This window comes from Mobula birostris, chromosome 11, assembly GCF_030028105.1.
Source record: "Mobula birostris isolate sMobBir1 chromosome 11, sMobBir1.hap1, whole genome shotgun sequence".
Lineage (NCBI taxonomy): Eukaryota > Metazoa > Chordata > Chondrichthyes > Myliobatiformes > Myliobatidae > Mobula > Mobula birostris.
In genome coordinates, this window is record NC_092380.1 from 40,975,736 (window position 1) to 41,000,343 (window position 24,608).

Consider the following 24,608-nt stretch of genomic DNA (forward strand, 5'->3'; position numbering starts at 1 on the left):
CTGGCTTGATTGGAAATGTTCTTCTGGTAGTCTGCTATGCCACTATTTTTAAAAATGATTTTTGACAAACATTGCAACCAATCACCAAGTAGTCCAGACATAGTTTACTCTCTCATTTCCAGCCCCTGCACTACCAGTCGTATTATTTTACTGGTGTTATTTGCACCCACACTTTCTCCTTTATCCCATTTAGGCTTTTATTTTCCGTTAGCATTGATTTCATTTTATGACCAGAAGTCAGTACGTGGAATCAATTCCATGTTCACTGTACTAATGTATTGAGGTTTTTCAATTTGCTGCAGATGGTAAAGATCATGTATGTAGAAATTATGGTTTCATTCTAAAAGCTTGAATACTATATACTGTTAAAAACCAGTGCATTCTGCCAGCTGCCTTTTTGCTCTTCTGCTCTGTCTTGCAGCCAGCTGGCTCTTATGATCCCCTAACTCCATACTCTGATATTATTCAGATGTCTGTTGTGTGACATCTTGTGGGAGACCTTTGGAAATTCACATAAGTTACACAATATAATTACCACACTATCTCCAAGAAGTTTACAGGTCTGTGAGCAAGATTTTATTTTTTATTTATTGTGTTTTCTTTCTATTACTGCTGTTATTAAGTGGGTGGCTCTAGTTTGTTGGATATTTTTCTATCTCCTGCTTTTAAATATAGCTATCTACAGTTCTTTGACATAACTCCTTTATGTAACAGATTATCAAATGTGTGATTGTGCTTCGATTACTTAAGATTTTATTAATATGCAGGTGTATGTCTATTTCCTGTGTTTGATTATTTAATATTTCTATATTTTAAAAGCAGTTATGACTTATAATCTCATTTTCTGGTGTCATGTCCACTGGTCTCTCCATACTAAATAGCAACACAATTTGATGTTAAATGCTTCTGGACTCAAAAGTCCTTTATTGATCAACATGAGCAAAGATGGGCTGAGAGACCTTGATGTAAATTCCTAATTTCTTTCTTCATTGATTTTTATCTCTGGTGTTCTTTGTCCCCTTTCACACCCCAACCTTCCTGTGGTATATTTTTCAGTTTTGGTTTTGTTTTCATTACTTGATCATTACTTAATTTCATAAATCCTTTGTACTAAATGATTTTTAAATGGTCTTTATACAGTGCCTTGTAAAGATATTCAGCCCCCAACCCTTTGTTCACAAAAAATGAGTATCATTTTAACTGAAAATTTTTATTTGTGAATCACACACTTCTTATTTTTTCTCAGCAGAGTTCAAAAAACAGAAAATTGTAAAGCATGAATAACTAAAAATTGAAAAATTGAAATGTCAGCAGTTCAAAAGTATTCATCCCCTTTTTCTCAGTACTTAGTTGAACCACCTCTGGCAGCTATTACATCCAGTAATCTTTTTGGATAAGTCTCTATTAGCTTTGCACAATGTGATGGAGAAATATTTGCCCATTGCTCTTTCCAAAGTTTGCTGAAGCTGTGGCAGTTTAGTTGGGGAGTGGTGGTGGACAGCAATCTTAAGGTCTTGTTAGAGATGTTCAGTTGGGTTAAGGTCAAGACTCTGACTGGGCCACTTGAGGACATCAATTTTCTTCATTTGAAGCCATTCCATGTTTGTTCTGACAGTCTTGTACCCTTCCCTAGGTTTATGCTTCTCTATTATCACTTCCTGGACTTATCTTGAACTCTCTTGTCTTCATTTTGGTTTGGTCTGTTGAAAATGTACCATACTGTTGGACCTTCGAGAGTAGGGTTATTTATTCTTATGAATTCATTGAAAACAGGTGATCCTCCAATTCTCTACATCAGCAAATTGGGTGACTTGGTATTGCATTTGAGAAAGGCATAGGGAGTTGAATACTTTTTCAGCCTCACAATTTCAGTTCTTAATTTTTTTGTGAATTGTTGACAGAGCATCAGAGGATTTGACGAGAAGGCAGGTGTATGTGGTTGAGTGGGGTGCAGGATCAGCCATTAATGGAATGGCAGAGCAGACTTGATAGGCTGAAGGGCCTATTTCTGCTCCTATGTCTTATGGTTTTGACAGGTTTTGGAATTTTTCTTTTGATTTGACATGATGCACAATGTTTTGTAGATTGACCCAAAACTCCTACTTCAATATATTCAGGGGGATTGGAACCAGTGCAGAGAGACAGGGGGGTGTAAAGTGAGGGTAGAAGCAAAAAGTACTAAGGAGAAGAGTAAAAGTGGCAGGCCGACAAATCCAGGGCAAGCATTAAAAAGGGCCACTTTTCAACATAATTGTATAAGGGCTAAGAGAGTTGTAAAAGAGCGCCTGAAGGCTTTGTGTGTCAATGCAAGGAGCATTCGTAATAAGGTGGATGAATTGAAAGTGCAGATTGTTATTAATGATTATGATATAGTTGGGATCACAGAGACATGGCTCCAGGGTGACCAAGGATGGGAGCTCAACGTTCAGGGATATTCAATATTCAGGAGGGATAGACATGAAGGGAGGGGAGGTGGGGTGGCGTTGCTGGTTAAAGAAGAGACTAACGCAATAGAAAGGAAGGACATAAGCCGGGAAGATGTGGAATTGATATGGGTAGAGCTGCATAACACTAAGGGGCAGAAGACGCTGGTGGGAGTTGTGTACAGGCCACCTAACAGTAGTAGTGAGGTCGGAGATGGTATTAAACAGGAAATTAGAAATGTGTGCAATAAAGGAACAGCAGTTATAATGGGTGACTTCAATCTACATGTAGATTGGGTGAACCAAATTGATACAGGTGCTGAGGAAGAGGATTTCTTGGAATGTATGCGGGATGGTTTTTTGAACCAACATGTCGAGGAACCAACTAGAGAGCAGGCTATTCTGGACTGGGTTTTGAGCAATGAGGAAGGGTTAATTAGCAATCTTGTCGTGAGAGGCCCTTTGGGTAAGAGTGACCATAATATGGTGGAATTCTTCATTAAGATGGAGGGTGACATAGTTAATTCAGAAACAAAGGTTCTGAACTTAAAGAGGGGTAACTTTGAAGGTATGAGACGTGAGTTAGCTAAGATGGACTGGCAAATGACAGTTAAAGGATTGACGGTGGATATGCAATGGCAAGCATTTAAAGGTTGCATGGATGAGCTACAACAATTGTTCATCCCAGTTTGGCAAAAGAATAAATCAAGGAAGGTAGTGCACCCGTGGCTGACAAGAGAAATTAGGGATAGTATCAATTCCAAAGAAGCAGCATACAAATTAGCCAGAGAAAGTGGCTCACCTGAGGACTGGGAGAAATTCAGAGTTCAGCAGAGGAGGACAAAGGGCTTAATTAGGAAGGGGAAAAAAGATTATGAGAGAAAACTGGCAGGGAACATAAAAACTGACCGTAAAAGCTTTTATAGGTATGTAAAGAGGAAAAGACTGGTAAAGACAAATGTAGGTCCCCTACAGACAGAAACAGGTGAATTGATTATGGGGAGCAAGGACATGGCAGACCAATTGAATAATTACTTTGGTTCTGTCTTCACTAAGGAGGACATAAATAATCTTCCAGAAATAGTAGGGGACAGAGGGTCCAGTGAGATGGAGGAACTGAGTGAAATACTTGTTAGTAGGGAAGTGGTGTTAGGTAAATTGAAGGGATTGAAGGCAGATAAATGCCCAGGGCCAGATGGTCTGCATCCTGGAGTGCTTAAGGAAGTAGCCCAAGAAATAGTGGATGCATTAGTGATAATTTTTCAAAACTCGTTAGATTCTGGACTAGTTCCTGAGGATTGGAGGGTGGCTAATGTAACCCCACTTTTTAAAAAAGGAGGGAGAGAGAAACCGGGGAATTATAGACCAGTTAGCCTAATGTCGGTGGTGGGGAAACTGCTGGAGTCAGTTATCAAAGATGTGATAACAGCACATTTGGAAAGCGGTGAAATCATCGGACAAAGTCAGCATGGATTTGTGAAGGGAAAATCATGTCTGATGAATCTCATTGAATTTTTTGAGGATGTAACTAGTAGAGTGGATAGGGGAGAACCAGTGGATGTGGTATATTTGGATTTTCAAAAGACTTTTGTCAAGGTCCCACACAGGAGATTAGTGTGCAAACTTAAAGCACATGGTATTGGGGGTAAGGTATTGATGTGGATGGAGAATTGGTTAGCAGACAGGAAGCAAAGAGTGGGAATAAACGGGACCTTTTCAGAATGGCAGGCGGTGACTAGTGGGGTACCGCAAGGCTCAGTGCTGGGAGCCCAGTTGTTTACAATATATATTAATGACTTGGATGAGGGAATTAAATGCAGCATCTCCAAGTTTGCGGATGACACGAAGCTGGGTGGCAGTGTTAGCTGTGAGGAGGATGCTCAGAGGATGCAAAGTGACTTGGATAGGTTGGGTGAGTGGGCAAATTCATGGCAGATGCAATTTAATGTGGATAAATGTGAGGTTATCCACTTTGGTAGCAAAAATAGGAAAACAGATTATTATCTGAATGGTGGCCGATTAGGAAAAGGGGAGGTGCAACGAGACCTGGGTGTCATTATACACCAGTCATTGAAAGTGGGCATGCAGGTACAGCAGGCGGTGAAAAAGGCGAATGGTATGCTGGCATTTATAGCGAGAGGATTTGAGTACAGGAGCAGGGAGGTACTACTGCAGTTGTACAAGGCCTTGGTGGGACCACACCTGGAGTATTGTGTGCAGTTTTGGTCCCCTAATCTGAGGAAAGACATCCTTGCCATAGAGGGAGTACAAAGAAGGTTCACCAGGTTGATTCCTGGGATGGCAGGACTTTCATATGAAGAAAGACTGGATGAACTGGGCTTGTACTCGTTGGAATTTAGAAGATTGAGGGGGGATCTGATTGAAACGTATAAAATCCTAAAGGGATTGGACAGGCTAGATGCAGGAAGATTGTTCCCGATGTTGGGGAAGTCCAGAACAAGGGGTCACAGTTTGAGGATAAAGGGGAAGCCTTTTAGGACCGAGATTAGGAAAAATTTCTTCACTCAGAGAGTGGTGAATCTGTGGAATTCTCTGCCACAGGAAGCAGTTGAGGCCAGTACATTGGCTATATTTAAGTGGGAGTTAGATATGGCCCTTGTGGCTATGGGGATCAGGGGGTATGGAGGGAAGGCTGGGGCGGGGTTCTGAGTTGGATGATCAGCCATGATCATAATAAATGGCAGTGCAGGCTCGAAGGGCCGAATGGCCTACTCCTGCACCTATTTTCTATGTTTCTATGTTTCTATTTAAGATTTAGAAAATGGCTGTAAAATTTAGGCTGTAAAAAGTGAAAGTAGTTGTGGGGCTGAATACTTTTTCAAGGCATTGTAATTCCTGTACTTGTCTACTGATTTGTTACATTTCTGTAGATCCATCCATGTTAGGTTACCCTTGTTTGTACTTTGACCTTGGACCATGTTTTAAGTATTTCCCTTTTACTGTTGTGTGTCATTGCTTCCCACCTTGTGATTGATTTTCTGGGTCATTTCTCAGCCCCTTGTGATCAGCTCTTAAATCTACCAACTTTGACTTTGTCTTCTGCTTTCATTAATCATTATAGTAAGACATAATTACTGTTGCCGAGATGTTCTAGGACAAATCCATTTTTTGTGTTATTAGAGTAGTGAATCCTCACAGTACACAATGGAATGCATCTCCTATACCCGTCTCTTCTGGCCAGTTTGTTTTGGGATATTTAGTTTCTCCTTTTTTTTTCCCCCCACCCCTGGATTATTACTGTCCTTTTACCTCTTTCCACAATCTGTCGACACAAATTGCTACTTCCACTTTTAGATGGACTGTGTTTTCTCTTGTGTCTGCTGCCTAGATTTTATTTCTGCTGTATTTGTGGCTGCATTGTATTTTTCTGTGCCCGTCGATAACATCTGGTGGTTTGGGGATTGAGTGGTGGGGTTTGGGGGGTGGGGAGCAGCATGCCTTTCAGGGATCCATGGATGCCAGCTTCTGTCCAGCTCAATGGTAAAACACTAGTCTGTGGAACTTCGAGGGGAAAATGCCAGGCTGAGAGTAAGCTGGGGTGGTATGGTAGTGTGGAGCTACTAAGCTGCAACAACCTGGATTAATTTCCTGTCGCAGCCGGTAAGGAGTTTGTACATGCTCCTTCTGACCACATGGGTTTCCTTTGGGTGCGCTGGTTTGTCCCACATTTCCAAGACATATGGTTAGTAGGTTAATTGGGTGGCGCAGTCTTGTTCTGGTGGAAGGTCCTATTACTGTGGTGTATCTCTAAATCAAAATAAAATTAGACAACAAGAAAGTGTCAGGATATGATGGGTCTGAGCTGTAAGATTTACCATTTTAGAGCTGTGTCTCAACAGGAGCATCAGAGTGAACATGATGTGATGTTACAAAACAGAGTGTGTGGTCAGACTTAACAGGAATGCTTTCAGTTGTGGATAGTGTTCACACATAACAGGAACACATTCCATGGTTCTCACTAAGTGGCACTGATCTCACTGTAGACTTGCTGCAATTTTGGATGATGATATGGGTGTGGAATCTGGGAGCAAGATACCTGCCCATATTCCCAGCCTAAGACTGGACCAAATACTATAACACCTAGGAGGTGTGTTGTTTGCTTAGGCTCAGACTCTTGACTCAGCGGGGGACTAATTCTTTGATCTTGTCTTTAAAGTCTGCTTCTTCTCACCATCTCCAGAATACCTGTGGTAGCTTGTCCATCCATCATTTGGATTGTGCAGCTGTTCTAACAGGGGTGTTGATGTTGCCCTGGCCAACTGGTGTCCCACATGCAATCCAATACTCCCATCTTCAGAGTAGTTGCCCACTGCCCTACCCCATGCTCCTGCACAGTCTGGTGCTGGGCTGCTTATGTTAAACAACTCTGCACAAAATGTGGTCCTCCAAAACCTCCCTGTATCCTTCCCAACGTTAATGGTTTAGTCTGACTCTATGCCTGCTGAACCCATGTCCAAGGGGTGGGGCGGTGCTTCAGCTGGTAGAAGTACTGTCTCAGTCTTGATTTCTGGTGCATGCTCTCCCTGTTATTGTTTGTGTATCTCCAGGGTGCTGGGGCAACAATAACACACCCTACTGAGTAAGTGATTGGTAGAATCTGGGCGGGGGGGGGGGATGTTGATGGGAATGTAGAAAAGGTAAAAAGAGTTGAGGTAAGGGTTGTGTAACTGGGTGGATCACCGCTGGCTCAGGGCTGTTTCCATGCTGTGCAACCTTTCACCTTTCATCTTGAATCACCTCTTAGATTGTGGTTAGGTTTGGCTGGGGTCATGGTGCTTGCTGCCAGGAAGGAGATCCTTGTGCCCTTGGTGTGTTTTGGCTGTGGAAGAGGTTTTGACGCATGAGTCTGCGGTAATTAAGTTTTGTGGATATGGTAACAGCCTGGGAGGAAGCTCAGCCAGGAGGGAGAAAAGGATCCACCAGTGACTGGAATCCAAGGTCAATAGTCCCTGAACCCAGCTCCCACACAGCCCAATGAACATACACAGTGACAGTTTTAACCAGAATAACACTACAAAACACTATCTTGTAATTAATTTTATTTTTGACCAACTGAATGCGCAGTGTGTATATTACAATTTCAAACACTTCCCTGATAAAATCACTTTTTCTTGCTATAAACAATACATCTCAAATGGACATCACAATATTTTACATTGAACCAAACACATGTAGCACTGCACTGGAGTTTAATACAGTACACAGACTTGCACATCCCAGGGCTGCATGCTTCCTTTAAGAAATGATGTGACACCATGAACAAAGCGCAGCAGGTGGAAGGAGCAGGAAGAAGAGGCAGCGGTGTGGTGGTGATTTTCTCTGCTGCACCAAGGTAGGAGGAGGAGTTGGATCAGCAACTGAGAAATTATGTTTCATTTCTCCAAGGTGTGATCAGTGAACATGCTTTTGCTGTTGCTAAGGTGGGGGGAAGGTGCTGGGGCTGGACTACCACAGAATACATAAATAAGTAGGGTACAGAAAGCATTATTATCCTTCAGTGTCCAGGAGTAATTTGTGTGATTTGTTTTGTTCCTGTAGCCTCATTAATTCCTGTTACATGGAGTTGTTGGCTCAACTACAAGGGCAAACACTAACCGCTCCACAACTCCTTTAAAAATAATTAGTTGGATAGAATTTTCAGTTGGTGCTTTCTGAAGCCATCAGACTTTATTTGGTCTGTTGGCTTCAACAGGCACCCGCAGAAAACTAAAGCCCATTCCATCCCCTCACTCAAATTACATTTTACCCATTTCAAACGCTTCCTATGGCCTTGTATTAATTATCCTTCAGACCTAATGTTACCCAATCACAAACCCTATCAGAATCCAGTGTTGCCTATTACCAACCCATTACCATTTCCACTATTCCCTGGAGTCCCCTTCAGAAACTAACATTACCATTTCCTGTATTCTCTGAGGCCCCCTATATTGCCCATTACCAACTATTCCCCAAGAGTATCCAGCACAAAGCATTGCCACTGCTCACGACACAGTCAGCTGGGCCTGCTTAGAGCCACAGAAACAGACCCTTTTGCTCATCCAGTCCGTGCCAACACATTTAAACTCCCATTGATCTGCATCCAGACCATAACCCTGCCATCCATGCACCTATCCAAACTTGTCTTAAATGTTGAAACAGAGCTTGCGTGCACCACTTGCACGGCCAGCTTATTCCACACATGCGACCCTCTGAGTGAAGAGGTTCCCCCTAAACTTTTCACCTTTCACCCTTAACCCATGACTTCTAATTGTAGTCCCACCCAATCTCAGGTTTTTTCCACTATCTATACCCCTCATAATTTTGTATACCTCTATTGTCTCCCATCAATCTTCTTCATTCCAAGGACTAAAGTCCTAACCTATTTAATCTTTCCTTATAACTCAGGTCCTCCAGTCCAAGCAACATCCTTGTAAATTTTCTCTGTACTCTTTCAACCTGTTTACATCTTTCCTGTCGGTAGGTGACCAAAACTGCACACAATACTCCAAAGTCAGCCTCACCAATGTTTTATACAGCTTCAACATAACATCCCATCTCCTGTACTCAGTACTTTGATTTATTAAGGCCAATGTGCCAAAAGCTTTCTTTATGACCCTCTCTATCTGTGATGCCATTTTCAATGAATTATCGACTTGTATTCCCAGATCCCTTTGTTCTGCTGCACTCCTCAGTGTCCCACTCCTCACTGTGTAAGACCCACCCTGGTTGGTCCTACCAAAGTGCAGAACCTCACACTTGACTGCATTAAGTGGTCCACATCCCGCTGTAAGCTCTGGTCTTCCTCGCTGTTCACTACACCCCCAATCTTGGTGTCATCTGTAAATTTACTGATCCAGTTAACCACATTGTCATCCAGATTGTTAATATACATCACAAACAACAATGGAATCAGCACCGGTCCCTACAGCACTCCACTAGTCACAGGCCTGTAGTCCGAGAGGCAACCATCTACAACCATTCTCAGGTCACAAAGCCAATGTCTAGTCTAATCTACTACATCATCTTGGATGCCAAGCGACTGAACCTTCTTATTAGGCTCCCAAGCAGGACCTTGTCAAATGCCTCGCCGAAGTCCATGTAGACAACATCCACTGCATTGCCTTCATCAACTTTCCTGGTAACTTCCTTGAAAAAGATTGGTTAGACATGACTTGCCATGCATAAAGCCATGCAGGTTATCCCTAATCATTCCAAGTCTATCCAAATACTCATATATCTGGGCCCTTAGAATACCTTCCAATAACTTTACCACTACTGATGTCAGGCTCACTGGCCTATAATTTCCTGGGTTATTTCTTAGAGCCTTTCTTAAACAGGGGAACAACATTAGCTATCCTCCAGTCCTCTGTTACTTCACCTATCGTTAAGTATCTCTACCAATTTCTGCACTCGCAATACATCCCACAAGGTCTGAGAGAAACCCTTGTAAGGCCCTGGGGATTTATCCGCCCTAATTTGACTGAAGACATCAAACAACATCTCTGTAATTTGTATAGCGTCCATGATCTTGCTGCTGCTTTGACTTGCTTCTGTAGACTATCCATCTCTCAAGTAAATACAGATGCCAAATTTCTATTTAAGATCTTTGCTCAATTCTTTTGGCTCCACACAGATTAACTTTCTGATCTTCTAGAGGACCAAATTTTCCCCTTGCAACCATTTTGTTCTTAACATTTCTGTAGAATCCCTTGGGATTTTGCTTCACCTTGTCTGCTAGGGTAACTTCATGTCTTTTAGCCCTCCTGTTTTTTTTTAAGGCCATCTTAGTGATTCAGTCCCTGCAGCATCAGCCATGCTACATCAGGTTTTGCGGTTTGATTGCATGGGAAGTGCTATTCTTAACACTGATAGTCATTGGAGGAGGACTTTAAAATCAGGGCCCAGGGGTTGGATGGAACCCTGCTCCTGATTGTACTCATGTGAAGCTTTGCTGCCTTCAGACGAAGAGTCCTTGGTACCTGTAACTAGTTGGGCATTGCAGGGCTCACAGGCAGCCTTGTCCACAGTGACAGGTGTCAGCTGTGTACTGACGACTGAGGTGAACACTTTCATATTGGCCCTGCTGTTTTAACCATTGCAAATAACGTGAGCTTTCAACCAGCGAGAAGGTACAAGGAGAGATGGAAGGTGGTATTTGACCACTGATGCTTCATTTCCTTTATCAAATGCATTTGCTAAATCTACACATTTGTTTGTGCCTTTGGGTGTGAGCAAGATGTGTTGGACTAAAACAACAGCAGGCGGTGTCAACAATTTCTCTTGGATAACATGGAGTGAACTGGGTTATGATTTACCCTGTTCCTGGTCAGTCTGCAGTCGCTGCTCTTCACTCCTCAAGCCTATGACAGCACAGATGTGATTACCAGCTACACAAGCTACTACAGCCCGGCATGACCTGATACCTTCCAGTACTGAGGCTCCTTTCACCCGATACTTAGCTTTGAGAGCCCTACTTTGTAAAGTGGAGAATAGCGAGAGGTTGCACAGTAAGTGGCAGCTTCAAACTGTTTATGGATTGTTTTATTTGAATTTTAATGAGTTTTATTATAAAATTGTGTAAAAGATCTAACCAAAATGAGTCAAAGGGCTTGACAATGATGCAATTTACATCAGCAGAAATCTGTACAGTGGGAAAAATGTTTTAATATTTGTACAAATACCAATGCAGCTGTGGTTCACATTAGTCACCTTACAAAATACTACCTTGGACTGACCAGTCCCACTGCCCTCCCCTCAGCACCTTTTGCCTTGGTTAAATTGTGGGGTAGGAGAGGACAGCATCATCTAAACAAGTGAGGTGTTTATTATTCCTGGGAGACTGGAACAGTGTAAAGTAGTATCAAAATCGTATACCATAAAGCCCAGGACATGAGATTTTCAATGTGTTAGTGAAAAAAATGTTTTCTTAAAGCTTTTAATGTATGAAAGCTCTTTATCACAAGTTATTCTACTAAATTACATTCAAGAAAACTGCTTAGTGTGAAAGTGTTTAAACATTTCTCACCACACCACCAAGCTCTGATCGCTGGTTAAGCCGATTGACACTGGGCGGTCCTTCATACCAAGTCCTTGGCCACATGGTGTTTGGTCACATGGTGCTGCTCTCCACCCGCGCTTTGTGGACGGTGGTGTGTGGCGTGCTGAGGGATGGAGCGAGGGTGCAGAGGAAGCCCGCCAACAGGGTGAGTCCCAGGCCGCCCCATGCACAGAACATGGACCAGCCGTAGCCATGGCTGATATCCTCGGGCAGCCCGTACATGTGCCGAGGGAAGCGGGAGAGCTCGAAGTTGATGCCGGCCACGCAGGTGCAGAGAGAAATGATGCAGCAGGTTCCTGGCAGGGAGAGAGTGCGGAGAGAATGTCTGGTTCTTTCCCCCAGACCGATACAGACACACGGCATTCCTCTAGTAAGGTCCTCGCCCCTCTCTCCACTGACAACCACCCACACCTTCAACTCATTTCAACCTACTGCCCTTCACTCTATCTCTCTGGTGAACCCAACGCCTCCTCCTCCTCACCCCGGGTGTTGCAGATAGTTTGGCCACAAACCTCATTAACATCATTTCCATTTCCACAATACACCTGAATCTCCTCTGCTGCTGAACACTGGCTCTCCAGAGTTCATGCCTCCTCTGTCCATGACTCATATAATGAGTCCTGTCCCTCACAACTGCTCTCCAAGGTCTGACTTGTGCCCCCTTCCCCATTAACCACTCCTAAGAGGAGGAATGGAATTGCTCCCCAAGAAAACAGCACTTTTTGAATGGTCTGTGGTTTCTTTGTGTTAAATGTTCTCATTTCTAGGTAATTTCTAAGGTAAGGACATGTTCAGCACAGCTTTGTGGGCCAAAGGGCCTGTATTGTGCTGTAGGTTTTCTATGTTTCTATGCCCCCAATTCTATGTATATTTAGGATCTTCTGCAGGTCTCTAACCACGAGGCAATTCACTCCTCCAGATGTGATTTTTAACTCCCACTCCTGACAGCATTGCCCGCATCCTAGACTGTGCAGCTACCACTCTAGCTCTCTGCTGCATTTGCCACAGCCAAGATGTGTTTCAAAGCCTGATGTCTGCACACAACCTTCCTGCCTCCCCTTCCTCTGCCCATCTGCCCGCTTTATTTCTCCGGATTACGGCATCGGAGATCTCTCTGGTGTCTTTGTTGCTCACTAGCAAATTCTGTTAAACCCCGTTTGAAGCACTTGAATATTTGCCAAGTACTTTAATAACAGGTGCGTCAAACACAATAACACTGTCATTCCAGAAGGGGAGGGATCACAATCAAGTTTCCGTGTTGTTCAAACGAGAGGGACCGAGGTTCAGTGGATGTATAGGATAGGAGTGTGAAAAGAGGGAGGGTAGGACCAAAAAGGGAGCATACCTGGAAGCAGGGGTGTCCCTTAATGAATACTTTGCTTCAGTATTCACCAATAAGAGGGACTTTAACAGATGTGAGGACAGTGCAGAACAGGCTAATATATTGGGATATGTTGACATAAAGGAGGATGTATGGGAACTTTTGAAAAACATTGGAATAGATGAGCCCTCAGGGCCAGATACTTTTTTCTAGGTTAGAAATGGCTAATACCAGAGGGCATAATATTAAGGTATTGGAGGAAAGTGTAGGAGAGTTGGAGGGGATGTCAGGTAGCTTCTTTATATAGAGAGTGGTAGATGCATAGAACACATAGCCAGGGAAGGTTTAAAAGGTGAAAGAAAAATGGAGGGCTGTGTGGGAGGGAAGCATTAGATTGTTCTTGGAATAGGGCCAAAGGGATTATGCAGTGTTTTTCTGTGTTCTTAGTCTCCCTGGAGGGAGATAGACAGGAATCAGTGGATATTTTCCTCCGTTTGATTGGCCCTGTTGCAGTGATCTCTTTACAACCCCAATGGTAGGCTTGCACTCTGTGTGACGACTGATTCTCTCCCCAGTGGTGGGCCTGTACTCTGTGTGACGACCGATTCTCTCCCCAGTGGTGGGCCTGTACTCTGTGTGTGGTGACTGATTCTCTCCCCAGTGGTGGGCCTGTACTCTGTGTGACGACCGATTCTCTTCCCGGTGGTGGGCCTGTACTCCGTGTGACAACCGATTCTCTCCCCAGTGGTGGGCCTGTGTGACAACCAATTCTCTCCCCAGTGGTGGGCCTGTACTCTGTGTGGTGACTGATTCTCTCCCCAATGGTGGGCCTGTACTCTGTGTGACGACTGATTCTCTCCCCAGTGGTGGGCCTGTACTCTGTGGTGACCAATTCTCTCCCCAGTGGTGGGCCTGTACTCTGTGTGGTGACCAATTCTCTCCCCAGTGGTGGGCCTGTACTCTGTGTGTGACCCATTCTCTCCCCTATGGTGGGCCTGTACTCTGTGATGACTGATTCTCTCCCCAGTGGTGGGCCTGTACTCTGTGTGACGACCGATTCTCTCCCCAGTGGTGGGCCTGTACTCTGTGTGTGGTGACTGATTCTCTCCCCAGTGGTGGGCCTGTACTCTGTGTGACGACCGATTCTCTTCCCGGTGGTGGGCCTGTACTCCGTGTGACAACCGATTCTCTCCCCAGTGGTGGGCCTGTGTGACAACCAATTCTCTCCCCAGTGGTGGGCCTGTACTCTGTGTGGTGACTGATTCTCTCCCCAATGGTGGGCCTGTACTCTGTGTGACGACTGATTCTCTCCCCAGTGGTGGGCCTGTACTCTGTGGTGACCAATTCTCTCCCCAGTGGTGGGCCTGTACTCTGTGTGGTGACCAATTCTCTCCCCAGTGGTGGGCCTGTACTCTGTGTGTGACCCATTCTCTCCCCTATGGTGGGCCTGTACTCTGTGATGACTGATTCTCTCCCCAGTGGTGGGCCTGTACTCTGTGTGACGACCGATTCTCTCCCCAGTGGTGGGCCTGTACTCTGTGTGTGGTGACTGATTCTCTCCCCAGTGGTGGGCCTGTACTCTGTGTGACGACCGATTCTCTTCCCGGTGGTGGGCCTGTACTCCGTGTGACAACCGATTCTCTCCCCAGTGGTGGGCCTGTGTGACAACCAATTCTCTCCCCAGTGGTGGGCCTGTACTCTGTGTGGTGACTGATTCTCTCCCCAATGGTGGGCCTGTACTCTGTGTGACGACTGATTCTCTCCCCAGTGGTGGGCCTGTACTCTGTGGTGACCAATTCTCTCCCCAGTGGTGGGCCTGTACTCTGTGTGGTGACCAATTCTCTCCCCAGTGGTGGGCCTGTACTCTGTGTGTGACCCATTCTCTCCCCTATGGTGGGCCTGTACTCTGTGATGACTGATTCTCTCCCCAGTGGTGGGCCTGTACTCTGTGTGACGACCCATTCTCTTCCCGGTGGTGGGCCTGTACTCTGTGATGACTGATTCTCTCCCCAGTTGTGGGCCTGTACTCTGTGTGGTGACTGATTCTCTCCCCAATGGTGGGCCTGTACTCTGTGTGACGACCAATTCTCTCCCCAGTGGTGGGCCTGTACTCTGTGTGACGACCCATTCTCTCCCCAATGGTGGGCCTGTACTCTGTGATGACCGATTCTCTCCCCAGTTGTGGGCCTGTACTCTGTGTGACGACCGATTCTCTCACCTCCCATGAGGAACAACAGGCCCGCTACGTATTGCATCAGGTCATGGTCCTTGCAGCAGCCCAGGATTCCAATGATCCAGCCAAACAGGATAATGGACACGGCCATACCAATAAAGCCCGCTGTCATCCGCCGCAGATCTGTCAGACAGAGTTAGATTTAGACAAATAAACAGCGTTCTGGCACCATACACTTCCCTGCACCATCCTGTCAGCAAAGCTACAACACAAAACCGTTTATCCAGTGGAGCCTGTGCCTCTGTTCAATGAGATCACAACACCTTAATCTATTGTTTAACAAAACAACTTGTTTTATCGAGCTGGAATTGGCTGCTTTTGTGTGTTAACCCAGTACCGGAAGACCTCCCAAGTTCCCTCTGGTGACAGTGATTGAACAGAGGAGTCTGAACAAAAGATATCACAAGAAGATGGTTCAACTCCAGAGCTGACATGACTCTAAGGGATGAGGTAAGAGGATCTGAAGCTTAGTGGCAAAGAGCAAGAGGGTACTGAGGAAGGACATGCTAAATGTAAAATTGGCGGCACAGCAAAGGACTGTCATCGGGTGTGTACTGGATCCTCTTAGCCCTCCGCAGGGTAGAAGCCAGTGTGTGGGACACTTTCAGTGTTACATAGAACAAAGAACAGTACAGCACAGGAACTCCCTCTATTCTTGGCCTGTTCACATAGCTGCCTCTTAAACGTAAAGACAAAGGTTTAAATCAGCATTCCAAAGGAGAAGATTTTCTAAAAGTATCCCAAGACAACAATTAATTTCCACTTGGGTAAAAAAAAATAAATGATATTCAGCAAAGAATTAGTTAATGGCAATTCATGTTTGACTTAGTCATATTCTTTTATTGTACTTGAACTGCATTTGGTCATATCCTATCATTTGGTCGTATCCTATCATTTGGTCCTCCCTCCATTCTTCGCTACTGAAATTTAAGTTGTTTTCTCTCATCCACAGTTCTGGTAAAGGGCCCCAGACTTGAAACACTAACTGTGTCTCTGCACCGATGCTACCTATCCTATCCTAGGATATTCTGTTTTCATTTCTGAGTTTCAGCATTTATAATTTTTTTGACTTCCAGATATAACAGTGGTTATGCTGTTGTTAAGTGCCATCGAGTCATTGTCAGCTCATAGCAACCCTATGGATAGTTGCCCTAAATGAGTTTGATCCTCGTAAAGGCAGTTCATTGTAGATAACGTTGTGTTCATTGCTGTCCTTATTGTCCATCCACCTGATCGGCAGCCTTCCTCTCTTCCGTTGTCCTTCTTTCCACCTTGTTGAGCATGGTATCCTTTTCCATGGAGCTATGACGTGCCCAGTGGGTGAGTCTTGTCATTTGAGCCTCCAGAGAGAGAGACTTGGTTTGATCTCATTGAGGATTGATTTGTTTGTTCTGTGAGAAGTACAGGAGATGCATTCACGAGATTGGTATACAGTATATGAAATAAAGCATCCACTGTACCAAGTGTGGCAGTTATTGTATCCATGTCTAGAGTACTGAGAGCCTGACTTAAACACAGTAAAGTACTTCACTTTTCTTATTGTCCATCTGCGAAAGCTAAAACAGTCAAATACTTTCAGGACAAATACAGCAATGGACAGTTTATTGAAGACCACTCTGTTGGAGCAGGCAGTTACAGGATAGATGAAGCTTGATCAAAATTTTTTAAAAACCTGCACATGCTGGAAATCCAAAGTAAACCAGAAAATACTGGAAGTGCTGTTGCTAGCACAGCTTTGAAGTGTTTGAAGAAGTTTGAGTTACAGTATTTTCTTACAAGTGTGGCAGGAGTGTGGAATGCGTTGCCAGCGGAGATGGTGGAAAAAGATGCAATATAAAGCTTTAACAGTCATTTACAGAGCCACCTGAACAGGCAGGGAATTGAGGAATATAGACCATGTGCAGGCAGATGGGATTATATAAATTCTTATGTTTTTGGCGGTATTGAAGGTGGTGATGAATTCCCAGAGCTGGGAAATCTGGTTAAATGGTGCCACAACAACAACCTCCACATAAAGAAGACACAACCATGCCTCCTCTTTCTACACGTTTGTGCAGATTCAACATGTCACCAAAAGCTTTGACTAATTTCTATAGATGGACGATGGAGAGAATACTGACTGGTTGCATCACAGCCTGATATGGAAACACCAATGCCTAGGAAGGGAGAAGTCGCAGAAAGTGGTGGACACAGCCGCAGGCAAAGTCCTCACCACTATTGAGCATATTTACAAGGAGCACTGCCAGAAGGAACCAGAATCTATCATCAAGGAACACCTCATCCACATCATGCTCTCTTCTCACTACTACCATCAGGCAGGAGATACACAAGCCTAAAGCTGCATACTACCAGGTTCAGGAATAATTATTACCCTACAACCTTCAGACTCCTGAACTCTCATAGATAACTTCAATCACCACAACACTGAACTGATTCTACAAGCTACACTCACTTTCAAGGATTCTACAACTCATGTCCTCACTATCAATATATATGATTGCACAAATTGTCTTCTTTTGCACACTGGTTGTCAGTCTTTGTTTATGTATAGTTTTTTTGTAACTTCTATTTCTATTCTTCTGTAAGTGCCTGCAAGAAAACGAATCTCAAGGTAACATGTACGTACTTTGATAGTAAATTTTACTTTGACTTTTTCCTCTGGGCCCTCTTCAATGCTGGCATATCCTTTCTTATATTTCCTCCCAAACGGCTCTCAATACTCCAAGTGAGGTCTGACTAGTGCCTTATAAGCCTCAGCATCACACTCTTGCTTTTATGTTCCAATCCTCTTGAAATGAATGCTAGCATTGCATTTGCCTTCCTCACCACAGACTCAAACCTGCAAGGGAATCCTGCACTAGTACTCCCAAGTCCCTTTGCACCTCTGATTACTGAATTCGCTCCCCATTTAGAACATAGCCTATGCTTTTATTCTTTCTACCAAAGAGCATGACCATACTCTTCCCTACACTGTGTTCCACCTGCTACTTCCTTGCCCACTCTCCTAATCTGGCCAAGTCCTTCTGCAGACTCCCTGCTTCCTCAACACTATCTGCCTCTCCACCTATCTTTCTATCATCTGCAAGATGATAAGCCCCTTTATCCCCACTCTTTGCTTTCTGCCACTCAGCCAATCTTCTGTTCTTACTGGTATCTTTCCTGTAACACCATGGGCTTTTGCTTGGCAGCCTTATGTGTGGCACCTTGTCAAAGGCTTTCTGAAAATCCAAGTAAATAAGGAGACTAATTCTTAGTCTATCCTACATGTACTTCCTCAAAGAATTCCAATAGATATGTCAGGCAATGTATTCCCTTAAGCCATACTGACTTTGTCCTATTTTATTGTGTGCCTCCAAGTATCCTGAAAACCCATCCATAATAATTGCCTATAACATCTTGCCAACCACTGAGGTCAGGCTAATATGCCAATAATTTCCCACCTTTTTCCACTCATTCTAAAGAGCAGAGTGACATTTGTGATTTTCCAGTCCTTTGGAAACTATTCCAGAATCAAGTGATACTTGAAAGATCACCAATGTCTGTGTAATCTCTTCAGCTACCTCTTTCAGAAACCTGGGGTGTAATCAGTCTGGCCCAGGTGACTTATCTATCCCTTTAGACTTTCAGCTTCTCAAGCATCTTTTCCTCTTTAGTCCTAATTAAGGGTCTAGGTCTAAAACAGTAACGTTTATTCCTCTCCATAGATTGTGTCTGACCTGCTGAGTTCCTCCAGCTTTTCTGAGTGTGTGTTTCTCCTTAGTAATCACAACTTCACACACCTAAGTTCTCTGACATTTGAATTTATGGCATATTGCTGGTGTCTTCCACAACAACACCGACTAGAGGGTCAGAGGTGGAGAGGGTCAGTAACTTTAAGACCATAAGACATAGGAGCAGAATTAAGCCATTTGGCCATTCGAGACTGTTCCGCCATCCAATCATGGCTGATCCTTTTCTCCCCTCTTCAACCCCACTCCCCAGCCTTCTCCCCGTAACCTTTGATGCTGTGTCCAATCAGAAACCTATCAATCTCTGCCTTACATACACTCAACGACCTGGCCTGCACAGCTGCCTGTGGTAACAAATTCACCACCCTCTGGCTAAGGAAGTTTCTCTGTATCTCTGTTTTAAATAGAAGCCTCTCTATCCTGAAGCTGTGCCCTCTTGTTCTAGACTCTCCCACCATGGTAAATATCCTTTCCACATCTACTCTGTCTAGGCCTTTCAACATTCAAAATGTTTCAAAGAGATCCCCTCTCATCTTTCTAAATTCCAGTGAGTACAGACTATCAAACATTTCTCGTATGCTAACCCTTTCATTCCCAGAATCATCCTTGTGAACCTCCTCTGAACCCTCTCCAATGCCAGCACATCTTTTCTAAGATGAGGGGCCCAAAACTGTTCACAATACTCAAGGTGAGGCCTCACCGGTGCCCTATAAAGCCTTAACATCACATCACTTCTCTTGTGTTCTAGACCTCTTGAAATGAATTCTAACATTGTATTTGTCTTCCTCACCACTGACTCAAACTGCAAGTTAACCTTTATGGTGTTCTGCACAAGGACTCCCAAGTCCCTTCGCATCTCAGATTTGTGGACTTTCTCCCTGTTTAGGAAACAATCTAAACATTTATTTCTTCTACCAAAGTGCATGACCATGCATTTTCCAACATTGTGTTTCATTTGCCACTCTCTTGCCCATTCTCCTAATCTGCCTTAAGTTCTCCTGTAGTCTTCCTGTTTCCTCAACACTACCTGCCCCTCCACCAACAAAATGTTGGAGGAACTCAGCAGGCCAGGCAGCATTTATGGAAAGGAGTACAGCTGACGTTTCAGACCGAGATATTTCAGCAGTCCTGAAGGGCCCCAGCCCGAAATATCGACTGTACTTCTTTCCATAGATGCTGCCTGGCCTGCTGAGTTCCTCCAGCATTTTGTGTGTGTTGCTTGGATTTTCAGCATATGCAGATTTTCTCTTGTTTTCCCCTCCACCAATCTTTGTATCATCTGCAAACTTTGCAACAAATCCATCTATTCGATCATCTAAATCATTGACATACAACATAAAAAGAAGCGGTCCCAACTCCGATCCCTGAGGAGCACCACTAGTCGCTGGCAGCCAACCAGAAAAGGATCCTTTAATTCACTTGCTGCCTCCTACCAATTAGCCAATGCTCTAATCATGCTAGTAACTTTCCTGTAATACCACAGGCTATTACCTTGGTAAGCAGCCTCATGTGTGACAATTTGTCAAAGGCCTTCTGAAAATCCAAATATACAATGTCCACTGCATCCCCTTTATCCGATTTATAATCTCAAAGAATTCCAAAAGATTTATCAGGCAAGGTTTTCCATAAAGGAAACCATGCTGCCTTTGTCCTATCTTGTCCAGTGTCACAAAGTACTGCATAACCTCAGACACGAGGAAATCTGCAGATGCTGGAAATTCAAGCAACACACACAAAAAATGCTGGTGAACACAGCAGGTCAGGCAGCATCTATAGGAAGAGGTACAGTCAACATTTCGGGTCAAGGAAGGGTCCCAGCCCGAAACGTCGACTGCACCTCTTCCTATAGATGCTGCCTGGCCTGCTGCGCTCACCAGCATCTGTTGTGTGTGTTGCTCCATAACCTCATGGAGTGTAGCCTTTAAATTCCTGGACCCATCGTATCAATATAATTGCAAAGAAAGCATGATAGTGCCTCTACTTCCTCAGGAGTCTGGAGATTCAGTATGTCATCAAAAACCTTGGCAAACTTCTATAGATATGTGGTGGAAACTGTACTGACTGGCTGCATTATGGCCTGGTATGAGAATACCAATACCTTTGAGCAGAAATCTTACAAGATAGTTGATTTGGCCCAGTACATCACAGGTAAAACCCTCCCAACTATTGAGCACATCTACATGAAATGTTGCCATAGAAAAGCAGCATCCATCATCAAAGATCCTCACCACCCAGGCCCTTTTCTCACTGCTGCCAACGGCTAGAAGGTACAAGAGCCTCAGGACTCGCACCACCAGGTTCAAGAACAGTTACCACCCCTCAACCATCAGAATCTTGAACAAAGGGGGATAACTACATTAACTCTATTTCTGGTGTTCCCTCAACCGATGGTCTCACTTTAAGGATGCTTTATCTTGTTATTTCATACATTTTATTTATTGCTATTTATTCATATTTGCATTTGCACAGTTTGTTGTTCGTTGATCCTGTTTACAGTTACTGTTCTATAAATTTGCTAAGTATGCCTGCAGGAAACAGAATCTCAGGGTTGTATGTGGTGACATGTATGTACTCTGATAATTTACTTTGAATTTCAAAACATAAAATACATATTAGTTTGCCATTTCTTTGTTTCCAGTTACTGTATCTCCAGCATCATTTTTGGAGGTTCGGTGTCCACTCTTGCATTTCCTTTACTCTTCATATTTTATCTTTCCTCCCTTATTACTATTTTGTTGGGCTTCAGTTGTTTGGTTTTCTGCTGCCTTTGACTTCTCTTGTCAGCCACTGTTGCCTCATCCTTCCTGTAGAATACTGCTTTTTTGGGATGAACCGATTCTGCATCTTCTGAATTCCTCCCAGATACTCCAGTCATTGTTGCTCTGCTGTCATCCCCTTCCAATCAGCTTTGGCCAGCTCCTCTCTCATGCATCTGTAGTTACCTTTACTCAACTGTAATGCTGGTACATCCATTTTTAGCTTCTCCCTCTCAAACTGCAGGGTGAATTCTATCAATTGATCACTGCCTGCTAAGGGATCCTTTAACTTAAGCTCCCTAATCTGTTTCATTATACATCACCCAATGCAGAATTGCCTTTTCCCTAGTGGGCTCAGCCACAAGCTGCTCTAAAAAGCCATCGTATAGGCATTCAACAAATTCAATCTCTGGATCCAGCACCAACCTGATCTTCCCAACCTACCTGCATATTGCAATTCCCCATGACCATTGTAGCAGTGTTCATCCTACATGCCTTTCCTATCTCCCATTGTATTTTGTATCCCACATCCTCCTACCAAGGTCTTTTTGCCCTTGCAGTTTCTTAACTCTACCCACAAGCATTACACATCTCCTTCTAAGGATTTGATTTCACTTTTTACTAACAAAGCCATCCCTCCTCCTTTGTCCACATGTCTATCCTTTCAATATGATCTATATTCTTGCATGCTAGACTCTCAGCTGTGATCTTTTGTCAACCATGATGCTGTGCTGCTGACAAAAACATACCTGCCAATTTCTAACTGTGCTACAAGATGAAATACTTTTTTCATATATTACATGCATCCAAATCTACCATTCAGTCCTGTATTCACCAGCCTTTTTCAATTTCATATTCCTGAAGTTAAATTCTTATCCCTTGCTAAATGTTTTGTCTTATTGGATACAGTTATAGGAGATGAGGATAATTTCAATGGGATTCGACATGGATTCCTGAAAGTAAAATTGTATTTGACAAATATTTTGGGAGAGATCTAGTGGAACAGATGAGGAAAAACTAATGTTTGTGGTGTATCTGGGTGTTCAGAAAGCTTTTGATAATGTTCTCCATAAAAAGTTATTGTGTAGCATTAAAGTGGAAGGTACTGGGACAGAATATTGGCATAGATTGTAAATTAGTTGTCAGGCAGAAAACAAAGTGGGAATAAATGGTTCTTTTTTAGAGTGGTCAAACAGTGATCAATAGAGTACAGTGCTGGGACCCAGCGGCTCACCACGCAGAGAATGATTTGAACTTATTGTAATAGGGAACCATTTAATAGTCTTATAATGGTGGGGTAGAAACTGGCCTGGTACGAGCTTTCAGGTTTTTGTATCTTCTGCCTGATGGAAGCGAGGAGAAGAAAGAAACGAACAGAGAAATTACTGTAACTTGGGATCCCAGTCCCCTTGCCCAGGTACTTACGTAGTGCATGCCACTCATCCTGTCGAATGCTCATGGTTAAATTGATTGGGAGATTCTGTGGGACTGTTGAGGAGGAGTAATGGTATTTCACTGGCATACAGCGCTGTACGACCCCTGAAACACAAGCACACTACCTCAGGCACAGTGTTAGTCAACAGGAACTCTTATCAAAATTTCAGTTCAGCATCTGATCAATTATTACAGCTTACATTACCCTCTCCCAAAATCTGCTGATTCCCTGTCCCTGCAGTGACAAGCTACAGTCTAACAGCACCGCACTAGTTCTGTCCCTGCAGTGACAGGGTACAGTCTAACAGCACCACACTCTCACTGTCACTGTAGTGACAGGGTACAGTCTAACAGCACTACACTCTCTCTGTCACTGTAGTGACAGGGTACAGTCTAACAGCACCACTCTCTGTCACTGTAGTGACAGGGTACAGTCTAACAGCACTACACTCTCTGTCACTGTAGTGACAGGGTACAGTCTAACAGCACCACTCTCTGTCACTGTAGTGACAGGGTACAGTCTAACAGCACCACTCTCTGTCACTGTAGTGACAGGGTACAGTCTAACAGCACCACACTCTCTTTGTCACTGTAGTGACAGGGTACAGTCTAACAGCACCACACTCTCTTTGTCACTGCAGTGACAGGGTACAGTCTAACAGCACCACTCTCTCTCTGTCACTGTAGTGACAGGGTACAGTCTAACAGCACCACTCTCTGTCACTGTAGTGACAGGGTACAGTCTAACAGCACTACACTCTCTCTGTCACTGTAGTGACAGGGTACAGTCTAACAGCACCACACTCTGTCTGTCACTGCAGTGACAGGGTACAGTCTAACAGTACCACACTCTCACTGTCACTGCAGTGACAGGGTACAGTCTAACAGCACCACACTCTGTCTGCCAGCAGGGAGGTGCTCACTGCCAAGGAAATAACCTGCCTCTCACCCCTAAACAAAATTCCAGTACAACGCCGTAGTGTGTTGATCCCAGTGGACTGCAAGCATCACACACATTCTCTGTGGGAACAAACCATTCTCATAGAAAGTATCACAGTGGACAACACAGCTGCAGACTGCCTTTCTCCTCTGTACTCTTTTCTTACTCAGCTTCATTGCACAGCTCAGTGTCTGTTTTCAATTCACCACCACCCCCCCAATACACACACACTGCAATACCTTACCACCTCCCTGACCATCTGTTGTCCAATCTAGCTGCATCCTCACCCAGTCCTTCCCCCCATGACAGGTGGTGGCTTTGCAGTGCGTTGTCCATAGTGTCAGCAGACACAACACAGACACGCAATGAGTCCGCTCACAGCCCTCTCTCAATTACCATGCCAACTAGTACAAGTGCACAGAGTGTCCACACATGTAGACAGGGTGGTGAAACTAGCATGCTGGTCTTCATCAGGCAGGGCATTGAGTGTAGGGTAGCACATTATCTTGCAGTTATGTTAAGTCATTCGTGAGGCAGCACAGAGTCAGTCACCCTGCTACAGGTAAGACATTGTCAAGTGGGAGAAGGTACAAGCACTAGTAATTTACAAGCACTAAAGAGCCAAACTGTCGAGAGAGGTTGACCATAATGGATTGTTATTCCTTGAAGGAGTGACCTTATGGAACTGTATAAAATCATGAGGGTTATGGATATG

The 24,608-nt window shown here is 44.1% G+C and overlaps 1 protein-coding gene across 1 annotated transcript in view; it reads right to left on the minus strand.

Moving 5' to 3' along the window:
• Positions 1-11,532: 11,532 nt before the first annotated feature.
• Positions 11,533-24,608, minus strand: part of tmem276b (transmembrane protein 276b) — a 77,616-nt gene continuing 64,540 nt past the window's right edge. The window contains exons 2-4 of the mRNA XM_072273100.1: positions 22,945-23,058; positions 15,021-15,158; positions 11,533-11,777 (exon numbers count right to left, since the gene is read on the minus strand). Of these exons, the coding sequence (XP_072129201.1) occupies positions 11,533-11,777; positions 15,021-15,158; positions 22,945-23,058 (497 nt within the window). The remainder of the gene's footprint in view (positions 11,778-15,020; positions 15,159-22,944; positions 23,059-24,608) is intronic.